We start from the raw sequence: 17,849 nt of genomic DNA, 5'->3' as shown, positions 1-17,849 counted from the left end.
CAGAGAGTAACATGGAGTCTTTCACTTCCTGTTGATATGCATTCACTCAGCAGTCGCTTTGTTATGAATGTTGCCTGTACAAATGAATAAACCTGAGTGAACTCATGTGGGTCTGGCTGTAGAATCATTGCTCCTTCCCCAGAGGATGGTCTTTGTCCCACAGTATCAACAAGCCTATAAGTGTTTTTTTTGTAATTGCAGGTTTTTGTGACATAAAACCAGAAAGAAGACAACGTGTTTCCATCCAAAATAAAGGAACACAACCACAGTTTCCTGGATAAGCGTCCACACTCTGTCATTGTGGAGCTGTAGCGGCGTTACGAGTTGAGATAAGCTGTTCCTGCAGTTAGTCAACCTGGTTGCATCTCACTGTGATGAACAGTCAACAGGTGCTCGTTACTGTAGATCAGTGGAGGCATCAGATCACATCAGATGCATCATGTCTCTCCACATTTGATGATGGGACAGAAATAGACCCCTCAGCCAGGTGACCAGGAGTCCTACGGCAACACAAAGGGAGCTCCTGGACTGGAACTGCGAAAACACATCAGGGACGGCAATCTAGAGGTTGTTGTTGGCTAGAAAAGCAAACAGGTCAAACAAGAAGGTCCTGGGATTGAATCCTGTGTCATTCTGAGTCTTCTCTGTATGTTCTCCCCATGTGGGAGGTCGCAGTAGTACTTCTTCTGACAGTCGAAAGGTAAACTTGTTCCTCGAGAAAGAGATGTGGGGGGTAGAGTGTGTGTGGCTCTGAATGGGTCAAATATCTCCACACATACTAGCGAAGTGTGAACCTAACACCAAAGTGGGTTTAGGAGTGTGTGCGCTTATGCAACTAGGATACTGCTCTGTCTGGGTTGCCATGGTGGCAGAGGTGGAACAGGATTTGTCTTCATATCAGGCTTCATGTCACAAAAACATGGAGGTTACAGTGTTTTCCGTCTCACATTTTGGCCCAAGACCGGGTCCAGTTACCCTCGTCATCTCCCACAATCCCGCTGTGTTTCCAGACTGCTTGGCCTGATAACACACGTGTAGAGTCTGTTCCCTCTCTACAGAGATGGCAGTGGGGTTCTAGAGACGGTAGTAGGCACAACAAGGGAACCTTCTTCTGTACAACGTTAACTCAGGGAGCCACGTTCTTTAATACGATAGTCCAGTGATTTTCGTTCACCAGCACTAACATTTTTCCTGTAGCATTCTGGAGACATTTGTCTTTCCCATTAACAGGAATGGACCCTTTGGAAAAGCTCAAAGTCAATTCTTGATTCCCTAATACTGATACTTTCAGAGGACATAAGTGAATCTAGCTAAACCTGTGACTCCATGTAGAGAAGGTTTCAGTCAGACTTTTTCCCTGTGTTACATGGATCGATAAGGACACATTCTATGATATGTGAATGCCAAATATCTCCAGAACACCACAGAAAGACATGGTCACTGACGATGTAAAAATCACCGGCGTATGGCTCTAAGCCAGGGGTGGGGAACCTCCGGCCCGTTTGGTCCGGCCCGCAAGACAATTTTGGCTCTTTCGATGACGGCATATAAATAATTATGCTGTGATCATAATCCCCCCGTCAGACCGGCAGATTGCAGCGCAAATTTCAAAGCGCACCCCCCGTCGACAACAGTTTTGTGTTTGTTCAATAGCAGCGCAGATTTGGAAGCGCAGCCCCCCACAATAATTCAGTATGGCCCCTGAGGGCTGATGGCAAACTCAAAATGGCCTGCGATAGCAAAAAGGTTCCCCACCCCTGCTTTAAGCTTTCTGCGAGACACCAAAGCCTCTGGGGAAGTCCCGGTCCGGTCCGGTCCGGTCCGGTCTCTAACTCACCCTGTCACCAGTATCTGTTAGGAGAGGAGAGATGGGACAGATAAAGTGCAAAATGACCCCCCCATAGCTCAGTGTGTGCCACTGCCCATCTTTGGCTGTGTGATGTCTCTCTCTCTCTCCTTCGCCTCTCTCCGTCCGTCCGTCTGCTGTGCTCAGTTCTACAGAGCTCAGTTCTTTTTGAAGAAAGAGAAAAGTCTCTTGTCCCGATCGGAGATGCTTCGAGCTCTCCTGGGGGCTTGACCGCCGCAAGCCCTCGCCGACCCCGACAGGGAGGAAGGGGCAGAGCGCCACTCGTCCTGGTGCTTGTCCATCAGCTGCTGGTCGATCACTCTGTGCATATCGTCCTGCGAGAGGGAGGGAGCGCAAGAAAAAGATGTCAGCAAGGTAAAAGCTCATGTCCAACTGTGTGTCCAACACATACAGCAGGGTGGACTGGTTGACTCACTGGGTAATGAACCTGATGGGTGATGACAACAAACTATAATACATCATAACCATCTCAGTAGATCATTCGCCGAGAGAAGCTGCATAGGCAGATTGATTAGAAGAGAATGTAGTGAGAAAGCTAGGTAACTAAAAGTCGACAACCAGCACCTTTTTCCTGGGAGTGTCAGATTTATGGGAAATCTTATATGGAGATGCTTGAAAAAAAATACAATGTCACAAGATGTCACTAAACACACATTAAGCACAAGTGTGATCTACTGGGACCGTATGAATGATGTTCTCATCTCCCAATCGCTGAGTGGACCAATGAGCCAACAGCTCCCAAATGTTGATGATATTTAGGAGACAGAGAAGCATGGAGAGCAGACAGGAGACAGAGGAGCATGGATAGGAGACAGGTGGGAGATGGTGATGTGTTCTGACAGTGGGAAAGGTTCCTCGTGGTGGTTACTGATGGAAAGAAAGCAGCGATGGGCATTTCTCCCGACTCAGTGAACGTAGCATGGAATGGCTCGGCGGTGGCGTGGTGGAATCAGTGTAGGACAGAGGGATGGCGCGGCTCACCTCTAAGGCAGGAGGGGGAGGGGGGAGGTACCGCAGGGGAGAGAGGGTGGTACGGAAGCTGAGAAAGGCCACTAGATCAGAAACCACAAGAGCCAAACAGTAAAGAGCCCTGAGGAGGCAAACTGTAGGCGGGAAAGAGAGAGAGGAGAGAGCTGCTAGTTACAGGTGAGGGAGGGGAGGATGCACGCACGCACACACACACACACACACACACACATAGACACGCACACACACACACATAGACACGCGCACCGGATACATACATAGACACGCACACACGCACACATACACACACACACATGAAGGCACTTTCAGACACATATATCTCTTTCACGTTTTGTCTCTTAAACACTCTTTCTCATCAGTGAGAGAGATTAGCCATGTCTAAGTTCATGTGACCTTCTTTGACCTTTGTGCTGAGGCTTAAGTCATGAATATCCACTGCTTCATTTGACCCAATATAGTGAACAAAACGCACAGATGCTGACATGTAGCACTTTGTAGGGTGAGGTCATGGTCGGGTTTAGAGATCTATAGCCTAATATGGGAAGACATGCAAAGACTACCTGAGGATATCCAAGTTCTCATGAGACTAATGTTTGTTTAGCCCCAACAAAAGAGGAGCTCAAGTAAACTTGTGTGTCAACACTGAGATCCTCTTATTATTTACCGCATCATAGAAGAAATAAAATGGTTGTTTTGGTTTGAGTGTCAATATTCATACGTTCACTTCACTTCCTGAGTGGTTCTACCGTAGGAGCTACAGAGTCAAATCAGGCAGTAAATATTCAGGAGGTAACGGTCAGCTGTGAGCTTCTTCAAAGAATGTCCCATGACACGAGACACAGCTATTATCTTTCTCCTCAGCAGGTGGCAGCATTGAGTACATTACAGTGGACACTTCTCTTACTCTAGATTACTTGCATGGTGAGTGTTGAGAAGCTCAAACCCATTAACGAGATACACATGTCAATTGTCACAATCATTGGCTTCATCTGTTTCCTCAGTGAGACTCAAACTCGGAGGTAAATGAAGTGAAGTTAAAAGGTTACAGGAAAGTCATGCAAAGTAAACAAACTGTTCCAACATTTAGTTTCATTAAGTAATAAAAACAATTGCCAAATTTTCAACATATGAGCCTGAAGCCAGTGACCTTTGACCCACCTGCCAGGCCTCCAGCTGCTGTGATAGGTTGAGCTTCTGCTGGATGGCGTCCAGTAGCTGATTATTCAGAGACATGATGTCTATTTTACACTTGGCCAGCTCCATCTCCACTGCTTTCTTCCTACCATGAACAAACCAATAACAATTAGTTATATTCTTCATGTTAACAACTAAATCAGTATTCAGGGTGATGATTTGAGGCATTCCCTTGGCACCTGGCAGCATCATCTGGTATCACAGCCTCCATCCAATGATGGCCTACTTTACATCACCAAATCCACCAGCATCACTGTGACTCTCCACCCCAGCCCACGACCCGACCGACAGCATGGAGCCAAGCCAACACTGTCACATCCTCCAAAGTCCACAGTAAACCTCAGTACATCCAGGATCTGGTAGTGTCTCTTACTTGGCTATGGCGTCGTCTCTGTCTCTGATTGCACTCTGGAGCTGCTCGCTGGGTTCTCGAACTTCAGCCATTGTCCTCATCCTCTCGTTGTCCTCCTGAAGAGAGCACATCTCTATGGAGAGCAGCGCCATCTGCAGGCCACACCAAGAGCAACACAGACCTCATTACTTGATTCAGGTTCTTGTAGCAACATTACACTGTTTTTCTCCAGCTTTCTACAAATGATTACATTAAATGAACTAGATCGAGGAGGCATCTAGTTCATTACGTGACCAGGGTGTACGTCTAGTAGGGTCCAGTACCTGATTGTGCAGTTGTAGCACCTCGTTTTCATTGCCTCGTGCTTTGTCCTGCTCCGTTTCATAAAGCTCTCTGACTTCTCGCAGCTCCTCTCCCAGCTTCCTCACCTGCTCCTCCAGAGCCTCCTCATCACTACGCCGGGACCCCTGTAATGCCCAACAGACACAACCTTTGAAAATGTAATCACAAGCAGTGCAGTCTGACTAACTAGAGGTTGTGACTAGAGCGGAGTACCGTGGACTCATTGCCATCCAGAAGGTTTTGTGTCAGCCTCCGTAGCTCAAGCATGCTGGTGTGGATGCTCCCAGTAGGCACATCCTTGGCTGAGGATGTCTCAGAGGACTCGTCCATGGAAGAATCAGTGGACAGCGCCGAGTCTGTGATGTCATTTCCTCTGAGATGGGAGCAGAGCGAGCGCACCTCACAGTATGCCTCCCATAGTTGGAGACGCAGCTACACAGAGGCAGAGGAAAATTGTTTGTGAAACCCAGTCATGCAAGTTTACTGACCCTGCCTGGTGTGTGACATTAGTTTCCTTTTACCTGCTCCCTCTCCTGCTCCTGCTCCTCCTGCTCCATGCTCTGCTCTATCTCACACAGCAGGCTGGAAGGGTGTGGGGTGAGGCTTTGGAGACTGTGCTCATCTGTCAGCTCCTCCAGCCGAGCGCTCAGCTGCCTGTGGGACAACTGCACCTCCCGGAGCTCCAGCTGGCTCTGCCGCAGCTGGAAACAACACAGGGGCAACACATAAAAGTTAAGGTCAACAGAAACAGCCTCAAGATGGGCGGCGAGCTGTGGGTGATGTGCAGGCCTGATGCTGAGGCTCCATCACCCTCTGGTGGGTCACTTGGGGGACGTGTTTGAGCTTCAACGACCCAAAACCTTGCGAGCATTGATGTCTCATTCGAGTGAAGATACTCAGAATTACTCAAAATAAAAAGCATTCAATGCACATTTAGAATTTGTGCATGAAAAGGATAGAGCACAAGAAAAAGAAAAAGATGTTTCAGAAAGATTTTGACTGAGTCAGATGTGTGTGTGTGTGGTTGCACGTTGTTAAGGAAACTACCCTTTGTGCGTTTGCAATTCTAGACAAAGCAAATAACTGCCACTCATTGCTACAGTCTTACAGCAAAGGGGGCACATACTGTTCGTGTATGTAGCACCCCACCACCACAGATATCAGAGCCTCGGTAGCACAGTAGTGCTCAAGTAGACATCATGAGTCACAGTGGGGAGCCAAGCAGCGACAGAAAGGCAAAGCATGAGAAACTGACCAGAAAAGGGGGAAATCAAACACAAAATCTGCAGCATAACGCGGGTAAAGATTCAAACTGAGGGGACCTTGTTGCATGTCGACACTTGTGTGTGTTGAAATTGTGGCATTTTGAGAAACGCTCTCTTAGTCATGAAATGTCCCCCCCCCCCCCCCCGCCCCCCTCAGTTCCTCATCATTACATGATGGAAACACACACTTGTTCTTATTTTATTTTGATAACTTTTGTGAAATGTAGCTGAATAACCGATTGCTGTATCATTAAACTAAATCTTCTCTGCTGACAATCAGGAATACAAACCAGTTGCTGTGTGTGTAGGAACAGATTTTACAGCCCAGCTAATGTACTTATACATTCAGTCACAATCCTACTATTGTGTTCCACGTAGCGCTCCGTCCGTGTGTGTGAGTGTGTGTACCTGTAGGTCCTTCTCCTGGCACTGCTTCTCCAGCACCAGCGTCGTCTCTCTCAGGCTGTCCACCGTGTTCTGCAGCATCTCGTTCTCTTCTAGTATGGCGTGAACTCGACACTCCAGCTCCATCTTCCTCTCCGACAGCATCTTAATCTAACATGTCAGACCAGGTGAGATTGGGTTAGATAACACACAGACACTGAGAGCTGCTCTGATTCCCTGAGTGATATGAGATGGACGGCTTTGGGCCCGATTGACGGCTAAACTATCCGGACTTGTTTTTCGTGCATCTGAGGCAAGCTGAGCTCTTACATGAGATTAAACGTACTCCCACTGGTCCTAAGAATGTTTGTTGCCTAGCACAAGAGTAGGCGTTAGTTACCACCAATCGTCTTCAGGAATGTTTTGTGATATGTCGACATCAACAAAGCTTGACATGGTCTCCTTCTCTCCCAGGGCCTGTGCAAAGTCGGGTCGTGTGGACCCTCCAAGCAGATCTTTCCGCAGTTGGACTTAATTTTCAGACGCCTGAGTAGCTTTCCTCCCTTAAACATTCATTAGCACTCCTTCATTTCGATTTTTCCTGCTCATGACCTACATCTCGTAACCTACTTCACTGTGCAGGAGCTGCTTGTTATGTGTGGCTTCTTAGCTTTTGCTACCATGTGAGCATCAAAATAGCCAAGTTCTGTATGTCCTCCAGATATTTTTGGAGCTGCGCCATGCTCTGTCATCCATAGATCGGGGGAGAAAGCCACTAGACATCTCTGCACGTCATGATCAGTCAAGGCGCTGAAGAAGTGGCAACACCCAGACAGTGCAGCATCTCAGCTAAATATAGAGCGCTCAGTCTTTTTCTCTCAATTACAGAGCAGCTGCTACAGTCTGGATGTTTTCTGCCGGATCACAACAGATGCCAGTCAGTGTTGATGAAATGATTATGATCACCACTTATCAGGCTGATACAGTACATGAACACATGACTGACATCACAACACATCTGGAGCTCCACCAACCAGCACGTTACTCATGCTAATCTCAGGATTGCCACAAGAACGCATTTAATAATTAGCCTTATAACAATTTTCACATAAGAAAGCATTAAACTGCCAGAGCTTGGGTTCTTTAAAAGGCAAGTTTATTGTTCATGGGGAGCACGAGTCACCTGGGAAAAATACTTTGAAACGGTAGCTTTTGAGGCACCAAGCTTACTTAAAGCACTTAAGCTGAAGCCAAGCTACTTTTGATAAAGTAGTTTGTTACACTACTGGCTTCAGAAATGCAGTTTGATCTAAAACGTCATCTCCTCTCTCTAAACGTTCATGCAAAATCTTGGTGCAATCCTTGTTTGTGTGTTTTGCAGTGTGTTAAATGCAGCATGCAGTCTGGCTGATGGTAAGTGGCCACTCACTTCTAGCCCTTGCTGCTCCGACCCAGAGGTGAGGGAAGGAGGAAGTGGGAGGAGAGGAAGAAAGATGACAACAGGATAGAAGGAGAAAAACCCCTCAAGAGCTTTTAAACTCACCAGTAACGTGAAGAATTATAATACATACAAGTCGGAAATATAATGAGACTTAAGGTTTTTTGTTGGAAACTTTAGCCTTGATTTTGTTGTGTGATATTAAACTAAACAGAACAGATCAATAACTTCAGTATGTAAATCTTATTGATCAACTGAGTTGTGTGTATAAAGGTTCAGGCAGATGTTCAGCTGGACCTGCAGTTTAGACAGAGCCGTAAAGGAACTCATGTATCAACGTGTTTATGTATGTCAGAACTTTGATGATGCTCCGATAAAACCATTAAATCGATATTGCTCAAATTTCATATAAACATCATAATTAGATTGAGCTGTATGTAAATAATCTAATGAGTACTTCAACTCTAAAAAGATGTAAAGAGACATGAACAGTAAAGATCACAACAATAACACCTCACCTCAGCCTGCAGACTCTCGAGTTGTGTCAAGTGCTGACTCGTAGACAAACTCTTCTCCCTGAAGTCGTCCCGTAACGAATGGACCTGAGTGGACAGCTGCCTCTCCACCTCTGCAGCCTGAGAGGGAGAGAGAGAAATAAGAGAGAGAGAGAGAGAGAGAGAGAGAGAGAGAGAGAGAAGAGAGAGACAGAGAGAGACAGACAGAGAGAGTGAGTGTGTTAAGATCAATGGTTGTTTACATTAGAAGGGTCATGCCGCAGCTCTTAAGTCTGCAACAGTCTGACTCATTTGACTTTGATACAGAAGTGCACACGCACCCACACACACAAACACACGCACACACACACACACACACACACACACACACACACACACACACACACACACACACACCCTAACAGTTTACCTCTCCCTCCTCTCTCTGTTCCTGTAAAAGCTGCATTTGATAACTCTTCCCGTAAAATCACACTCTGAGCCAAACGGCGTGCCCTGTTTGAACCCCTAAGCTCTTCACTGCTCTGCACCGGAGCAGCTCATTGGACAGGTGGGATCGGACCACAGGGAGCCTGGCTGGGCTTCATTAGCATAAAGCTGCACTCTGGAAGCTGCCATTGGCATCATCATCGTCACTGCCATGGCAACAGTAAAATCCTGAAAAGCAATTGCCTGGTAAATATAACAAAGGAGAGGAAAATATAGCAGTGTCATAGTCTATAAGTAACTGGTGTCCACACTGGGCTCGGATCCCAGTTTAATGACCCTGGTGAGCAGACTCCTTGGTGCAAGAAAAATAGTTAAAACAACCCACAAGAAAATGTTTCATCAGTGTTTTGCAGGAAGGTTGTTTCAATCCCATGCTGGTCCCGGTCCTTCCTGTGCAAAATTTGCACCTTCTGCACATGAACAGGTTTCCTCCAGGTACTCTGATCTCTGCTCTTGCCATTGCCCCTGAGCCAGGCACTAGGCTGTAGCCAATGAACACCTATGTCATTATTATTATGTGTTTTCGCTTTAGACACTGCCGTTTTTCAGATGCTTTTGAGTATAATATTTTGTTTGTTATTAGTCAAAGTTAGCAGGGGTGAAGATCAGGAGGAGTTGCTGTATTGTGATGCACAGGCTGGCCTCTAGGTGGCACCATGACGTTTAGGAGTTCAGTGTTGCCTACTGCCTCAGTGAGAAGCTCCACATACATGAACTCACTTTAGACTCAGATGTGTGAAATGTGTCTCACAACATAAACACACATGACACATTGTTCCTCTGGCTGAATTGGTATGTTCCTCATCTCCACTCTGAAACAACCCAGACTGCTTACAGCTACAATTTCACTACAGTGAAATTAAAACCGAAAGCCAAAGTAAAACGCTCCATGGATTTTACGAGCAACGTATCAAATGTTCTATGATTATTGAAGATGAACCAGCTGGATCATTCCGAACGCTCTAACTGTAACGCAGAGCAATAATCTAAAGCCCCAGACCTTCATTCTTTTTATCGACTGGTTAGATCTGAGCCAGATTCACACCCATAATTGAAGCGACAGTCTTAGTCATCATGAGTGAGAATATGGAGGCAAACCTGAAACTGTACAGTCCTCAGGATGTTTGTGTTTGTTTGTGAGCTGAATCTTGGGCAGATTTTGATGAAGTTTGAGGAGTTGATAGGTGGTTTATGATGAAATTTGGTCACATGTTAGTCACGGTTCTGCTCTCTGTCTCTGTCCTTGTAGATGTACCCTGTCTCTGCCATCTCTCCGTCTCTCTCTCTCTCTCTGCTCTGTAGTGTGTGTTGGAGGGGGTGCCTCTCTTCTCCACACACTGTTCCTGGTTCCCACTCCTTCTACCAGCTGACTCTTCTCAACCAATCAGCCACCTCAATGAGTCCTCCTCAGCATGCCTGTTTCCCATTTCACCTCGTTAGCCTCCAGTATATAACCAGCCCATTTCCCCCTCCTTATGCAAAATCTTCTCATGACGTCTAAACAAGTTTCCAGTTAATCTGTGACCAGTTACCTGCCTGTTGATCTGTTTTTGGATCTTGATCTTTGCCAAGTTCTCAACTTATTGACATTGATCTGACAAAAGAGGATGTCCATGAATTTACATGATAAATATCTCTTTCACGTGTGGTTTCAAGGCACTGATTATGAAAAAACAATATGTGAAGACGAATTTATACCCTGGTCACAGAATTGTATCTAACAGAAATGAAAGAAAAGACTGGAACACTGAATATCTTTCCTTTTTTTATGGATGAAATCATAGTTTAAGAGGTTCCTATCAATTTATTTGTTATATGTGGACACAGAGGGATGACAATACATTTGTAAACCTGCAGCTTTGTTCATATCACTGTGTGGGAATCTCTCCATCTGCTGCTCAAACCAGCTGAACCTCATGATAAAAGTCATTTGCAGCCATCGTTCCAGGTATTCTGTCCATATCATTACCTGCTAATATCATTAGGGCCGCAGATGTAGAAGGAAAACCTTATAACTCCAGATTTCACAATACATCAATACAAAGTCTTGATCTGAAAAGCTGACCTATTTGTTTAATTCCTCTGAGACACGCATGTGATGATCCTGTCTGCTGTGTGTGGAGGACAGATGTGCAGTGAGTGGAGGTCAGTGCAGAGGCAGCGTGACCCACTGACGCTGACGGGAAGCCAGAGCCTGAACCGCTGCCTGCCTGCCTGCCAGAGATGCAAATACTTCTGCGTTAATCTGAGCCTGACGTCCTCACATCCCCACATCAGGCACAATCAGGGGCGAGTCAGAATCCAGGACAGCAAAGTAGGACTCTGAGATGCAGTCCTCCACCGTCTTTTCACTCTGACATTCACCCGAATTTACTTTTAGTAGTGGAGCAAAGAAAGCAGGAAAGTATAAAGCGCCACTTGTTGACTCCCTCACACGCTGTGATCACGGGGCTGTGACGCGATGCAGCAGACATGCTGGACTGCAGGCAGCCGCACGGGGGGCCTCTGTGTCGCAGCCCAACGTCACGCAGTGCCTCGTGCCATTACGCAGAACAAATTCCCATGGTAACAACACATGGAGTTTCAATTTCCATGTCACTCTGGTCGTCATGGCAACCAGGGGGCATGTTCTGTAGGATGTGGAGCTGTGATGTCGGGGGGTGGGGGGGCTCCGCGCTTCTGGTATTTTCCTCAGTCACGTTCACAGGCTCGTCTCTGCACTCATAAAGGATGGGGGGGGGGCGCTGTGTGAGCTGAGCTGATGGCTGGAATGAAGCCCAGCGAGCGTGTTCAACACAAGTGGAGCTCAAAAAATGACTTAAAGAGGGCGACATGCAGAGTAAAGTATGACTAAATGAGCTGTAAGGACGAGGCAGGGGACATACAAGGGCTGACAATGTCTGTTTCTGTTGTTCTCCCTGTCTATCGAGCAGGGAATTACCTGCCTGGGATGAAGACCGTGACGGGTCAAATTTAAGAGAGAAAAAAATTGCAATGGGTATAGTGATAGGAAATTGAGGATTCAACGAAAACAGCTGAGCTCCACATAGTAGAGGAGAGTAGAGCTGCTGCTGCCTTTAGCTTTGAGGCCCACGTTTTATTCCTGCCACCAATCTTGGTTTCTATCACAAATGACCATAATTGCAGTCATTTCCTTATTTGAGGAGCTGACACTAAAATAGAACTCTCTGCAGAGAGTTCCTCAACAACGCACAATTCCCAATATTTCTCAAAACATTACCACTTTATTTTTGTAACATTTGGCTTTTTATCTTGCAATGTTACAATTAGATTGACGTTTAAAAAATAAAACGACTTATTACTGTCCCCAGCAGGGGGTCACGCTACCCCCCTCAGATTTTGCCCTCCTCCATGCGGGTGCACCGACCGACCAGCAGGGGGTGCTGGCAGAGCTACGAGGACGAGGCCCCTTCTCCTGCCTTCCACCTGAGGACATGAGCCACTGGTGTCCGTGGGATGCAACAACCAAGCTGGATGTGCTGCTGTACGGGAAGCAAACTTGTGCTGCTTTCTGCAGTGGTGGGCGAGTGTTTTAGCACTGCGCTATAATGACCTGTTAAACTGTGGTAGATGAATGAAATCACTCCATCTCTGTGGCCCTAAAACAAACAATCTGATGAGTCACTGGAGGCTGCTGTTGACGTCTAATTAGGTAAATGTTAGAGGTTGGAAGAGGTTGGCTTGATTGGTCGTAAAACACGCAGACATTTATGCTGAAGTGGACGTATCCGCTCCCTCTCTGAGCATATGCGGTAATGTAATTAGACGAAGGACCCTCCCTCCCTGCTGGCTCACTCTGATCAGATTAGGCCCGAGGGGATTGGCTGTGCTCGCACTCCAGACCGGCACTCATCCATCGGCTCTATTCCTGGATCAATGCGAGCACATTTCCTCTGGGTGCAGGCTGGATGCATAGATTGTGTAGTTTTACTGCATCACTGACATACCTAAATGAGTAACCACAGGAAGTATTTGTGTCAGCTAATATCCTGCTGTTATATTACAGCCCATTATTAATTAAGCAGAGTGTGGGGTTGAATAGTTTGGGCTCTTAATTGAATGCATATGGCAACGGTGGATTACAGTCTAATCCCCTCAGATCTGCATCTTACATCATTCAACAGGAGTGGCCCTCTCAAGGTCATCCTACCCCAGACAATTTGGTGCCCTATTCAGAAATAATTTTCTCCACGTAAGGTATTCTGATGAAATCACATTTTTTATCTGAATGTAATCATTGCTTAAAAGGTTTGCTTTAAAAATGTCCCCTCTGAATTGCTGGCAGTCCGACCGCAGAGTGTTTCTCTTACGTAGTGATGTCATCTACAAACTGATTAGCTGCTCTTCCTGTTTGTGTGTGTTCTTGCTATCCCGGAGGCTACGGATGTGACTGGATTGTCAATTAAGAGTCTGGACCATGATAGATGCGTCCAATCGTCTCTTTCTAAAATGTGATTTCCAGCTAACATGTCAGGGGACTCCCCAAAAACTCTAGATCACAGCACAGCTCTGTGTTTAGCCTGTGTTATCCTCTATAGGAAAAGTTGATAGGTTACGAAAAGGGAACCACATTTTAACATCTATATTTCTTTGGGATCTGTTTTTTCTGCTTGTTTATATCTGCAACATTCTCTCAGCTACTGCACATCATGGGGCGTCTTTGCTACTATGGGTTAGGGATCCAGGCAAAAATACAGAGATTACAGGTAAGAATGTTAGCGTAAAGGCTGAACATGATCGAAAACAATGTCAGTGATCCAGTCTGTAAATTTTGAGATTTTGTAAGATTGCTAGCGATTTACATGAATAACAGCGGTGTCACATAAAGGGCAACCTTCTCTTAGGGCCATAATGAGCTCTATGCTATATATACTGTACTACACATGCAAATAGGAAGGCTCCAGTTAAAGAGTTAAGCGTATGGAGATGGGACGGTGATGGAAATAGCAGGCCTCTGGTGGCCTCACTGCAGCAGGGGTTCCTCCAGGCTGCTTCACAGTCTCTCCATTCACTCACTGTGTACAGTTAACAATACTTAGTCACAGGCCAGCGCCCAGTAATGGGTGCGGAAAGAGAGAGAGGGAGAGGAAGAGAAGAAAGCCAGAAAGACAAAGAAAGAAAGATAAAAAGCAAGACCGTGAGAGAGAGAGGGGGGGGGGGGAATCATGAGAAATGGATCGATTCAGTCAATTAGCCGTCATGAATTTCCCCAAATCACAAAGACCGTAAGATAAAAAGACAATTCAGATCCATTTCAGGGACTTTGCGTTTAGGTTTCCACACCCAATTAAATTAAATACATTTTCATTATTCTAAGTGTTCGCTCTTGCTAGGATCAATAGCTGGTAACCATCCCTACAAAATCTTGATGGCAATGTGATGATGATGCTGGAGCAGGACGAAGGCCGAGAGGCTGACTGAGCGTGATCAGAGATGGAAGAGGAGCAGCAGGGGAAACAGCCAACACAAAAGCACAAAACCAACTAAAAACAGCCTCCTCTTCCTCGCCCCCCTCCTCCTCCTCCTCCCTAAGCTGGTGAGCCGGTGTGTGTGCCTGGCAGCAGGTCACATCTTCTCCCAGGAGGGTAGACAGGTGGTGCCAAACAACACAACACACACTCCCATGGGCCTCACGCCTGACAGAGGCAGTGACGGGGTTATCAAAGCACCTTTCTGCAGGCAGGCTTATCAAACTTTGCATAGAAACCTCTGAGACCTCCTTCAAACGAAGCCCTGACACACACACTGCCACTGTGATGCCTCTGTTTACAGCCACAGCACAGCCCTCAAGGTGTTAGACTGGGATTACGGCTGTTTATATATCCTGCTGACATGCAAAGCAGCATTACACAGTTTGAAATCCAGCTCTTAGAATACAAACTCATCCACGTGACGTCAGAGTTGTGAAGTGTGTTTGAAAACACTTTCAGAGTTCAATTTCACGGCCATAGTTCTCCCGCTGAATGTGACTGACCACTCTCTGAATTAGTGCTGTGGTTGTGGCGTGGATTGAAGTGTGGTGCTGTTATGGGAGGGTTAGAGGGTTTTAATCAGGTGTTGCCACAGCCACATGGCCACTCTCAGCTCAATCAATCTGTGTCTTACTTTGGAGCCCGATCAATCCCTGTTTCTTCTCCTGTCATGTGTTCAGTGCATTACATCAATCAGGATAGAAGCTCAGCTAAATCCTGACATCCACCTGTGTCATGTTGGGCATTTTCTCCTCCACCAGTTCCAACAACAGCACTGAAATTACCTATCAACATGCAGAGTGGTTTTGCACAAGTGTGCTGTCCAATTATTTTAAATTATTCAACGTTAGACCCAGAACTCTCACTTTGCTCTCCCCTCAGTCATCATGGGTCCTCCTCACTTGACTGAGCACCTTGTCCCATGTCAGCCAGACAGATATGAACCGGACTAAGTGGCCCTGAGGCCAAACCCGAGAGAGACACACACGTCTAAAAGAAATGTTCATCTTGGGTGGAACGCAGAGAGAGATATATATTACACTCTCCATGAAGATTGAAGCAGTGCATCTGAAGCACGCACACACACGCACAGACACAGACACACACGCACACACACACTACTCCTCACCCTACTGAGTTGCTCCAGCAGCCTGTGGTTCTGTTCAGAGAGCTCACTGATGGTCCTGGTCTTGTCCTTGTCAGCCTCTCTCAGTTGGACTTGGTGGCGCTCCAGCTCTCCTTGCAGCTGCTGGACGTCTGTCTCCAGCTCGGCCACGCGTCCCTCCCACTCCCCCTCTCGACTCTCCAGACGCCGACGCAACTCATGCTTCTCCTGCTCCAAGTGCTGCATGTGGACACAGAGACAGAGGTGTCAGTGTTAAAGCTTCATTTGATCGGAATCGGTGTTTTATCCCAGTTATAAAGAATCCATCCATTAATCCCAGAGTAAGCCAGACCTTTTTTCATGACTGTGTTGACGATGCAAAAATCATGACTGTACCTTTTGCACTAGTGTGAGTTAATATATCTTGATCAAAGCTTATCACACCTTAAGAGAAACTCTGACAAAAAAGTAGCAACTACTTTAGCAAAGATTTATAGCCCTAATCAAAAACACATCTCTTGGTCATCTATGTGATATGTCCCACTATGTGTTTTTGAGTGGAACCTTTCACTGTTGACCTAAAGCTGCTAAAGTGACGGTTCAGAAAATGGGATGCACTGCACCACCGGAGGATGTCACGATCTGGATATGGTTGCTTGTTGTTGTTATTATTATGTGTCAGCCAAGACTGGAGCTGTTGGCGTCTGGACTGCCTCTATTTTCATATCTGGATGGAAGCCTGAACAAAAGAAGGGATTAAAGAGGAATAGAAAACAAAAGCACAAAACAGCATCGGCCTCAGGTTGGACTAGCACATCCGCAACGTAAACAGTACCAATGTGAAGTAGAGAGCCTGATATTAGGAGGCAGCTTATTTCTCTAATCTGTAACATGAGGCTAAATGTGGATCAAAGGGCTGAGCAGATGTACAGTGGATGTGTGGGCCCTGGGCATCCACAGATTAGGCTTTGTGGCTCTTTCCTTGAGCCACGTGTTGGCTCCTGTGAAGGACTGTGGGTGCAAAACAAAAGCTCAGCTGTGCATTTAAAAAAAGGAAAATGATCAAATGTGAGAGGATTCACTGATAGTCCGCACATGTTTCCCACATCCCGTCGGAAATCTGTTGCTAGTCAACAGAGGCTGTGGTCACCTGCTTCCATAACCGTATACATTGTGTTAGATCACATGAGCTGAAGCCCACTTTTTACAGCTTTAATGTGTATAGCTACAGGCTGCTGGTGTGATCCTCATGTTTACATTATGTAGGTCAGCAGCTATTAACGGCATACTTGCCTGTTGCAGACAAGTCAGAAACAAAAAATATACTAAGTTCTAAGTTCTTTCTGCTCTTTACCTCTAACTTCTCGTTGAGATCTTTGTGCATTTTCTCATATTGCTTGGTCAAGTCTTGGTTTCTCTCCAGCAGCGCTTTGCCGAGTTTAGCAGCTAAAACCAAGTCTTTCTCCTTTTGACGGAAGAGCGAGAACAAGTCCGCGTTGTGTCCCACCGCTGGTGCCTCGAGGTCCGCCAGCACCTCCTCGTCGTCCCGCTCCCCTGTCAGCATGGCTAGTTCCTCCTCCAAGGCCATACCGAGGCCTCCAGAGCTGGCGTGCCGCAAAGACTGACCCTGGAAGCCGGCGGGCTCCTGAGCGGCGGCCCGGGGCTCCATGCAGTCGCTATCCAACTCCAGTGGTGCTGAAACCACGGTGGAGGTCTGCAGGTCGAGGCAGGAAGCGGACATCGCCGCCCGGAGGAGGAGAAGCCAACAGATAGGAGCCGACTGATGTCACTACGGCTGAGCCCACCTTGCTGTGGCGGGGCTGGGCTGACCGCAAAGGCATTTAATCCACGATTCATCCATCACTCTCACGATTCCGCCCTGGATCCAGTCAGACTGAACACAGCGGTCCGTCCCTCCCGCTCCGCCGCGTCCCTCTTTACGCTCGTTCGCCCAGCAGCCGCCGCCGCTCTGGCTGAGATTGAATCCCGGGAAACGCCGAATCCTCTGCGGCTCCCTGAATGGCTGCTTCTCGTAACAGACTAATTATTTGTATCTCCGCATTAACCGCCCTGACAAACTCTCCGCTGCGGTCGCTCTGTCAGGGTCCGTCCCGTTGCGGGGTCCTGGTCCCCCATGATGATTGGCCGTTACACCGGAGGAAGAAGAAGTCACCAGCCAAGTAGAGGAGCGCGGTCCCGGTGTGGCCCCCCTTCCTTTCCATTTTTGAATGCGCGTCCCCGCCACGTCTGTGACGTCAGCTGCAACCTGTCGCCAGCGGCCTCCCCATTGGCTGAGAAGGATAGCGCCATATTTTGGTGCTTCTCACACATCTGACGTCCAGTGACATTAAGGTTACACAATATATAAGATTAGAATAGAACTTTAGTGTTTAGAGTAGAAGCAGGAAAATCCTCTTTGTTC

The 17,849-nt window shown here is 46.9% G+C and overlaps 1 protein-coding gene across 1 annotated transcript; it reads right to left on the bottom strand.

Moving 5' to 3' along the window:
* Positions 1-1,709: 1,709 nt before the first annotated feature.
* bicdl1 (BICD family like cargo adaptor 1) lies at positions 1,710-17,207 on the bottom strand. Its single transcript, XM_076164736.1, has 10 exons — positions 16,782-17,207; positions 15,452-15,667; positions 8,348-8,464; positions 6,416-6,562; positions 5,264-5,443; positions 4,956-5,174; positions 4,724-4,867; positions 4,422-4,552; positions 4,013-4,133; positions 1,710-2,181 (listed from the first exon to the last, which is right to left on the bottom strand). The coding sequence occupies exons 1-10, from the start codon at positions 17,166-17,168 to the stop codon at positions 2,005-2,007; spliced, it is 1,839 nt and encodes a 612-aa protein (XP_076020851.1). The 5' UTR covers positions 17,169-17,207; the 3' UTR covers positions 1,710-2,004.
* Positions 17,208-17,849: the final 642 nt, after the last annotated feature.

The sequence above is a fragment of the Genypterus blacodes genome, unplaced genomic scaffold (assembly GCF_046128005.1).
Source record: "Genypterus blacodes isolate CSIRO-AG114 ecotype Tasmania unplaced genomic scaffold, CSIRO-AGI_Gbla_v1 ptg000138l_1, whole genome shotgun sequence".
Taxonomy (NCBI): domain Eukaryota; kingdom Metazoa; phylum Chordata; class Actinopteri; order Ophidiiformes; family Ophidiidae; genus Genypterus; species Genypterus blacodes.
Note: the sequence above shows the minus strand (reverse complement) of the source record. Positions and strands in the feature narration are given on the sequence as shown.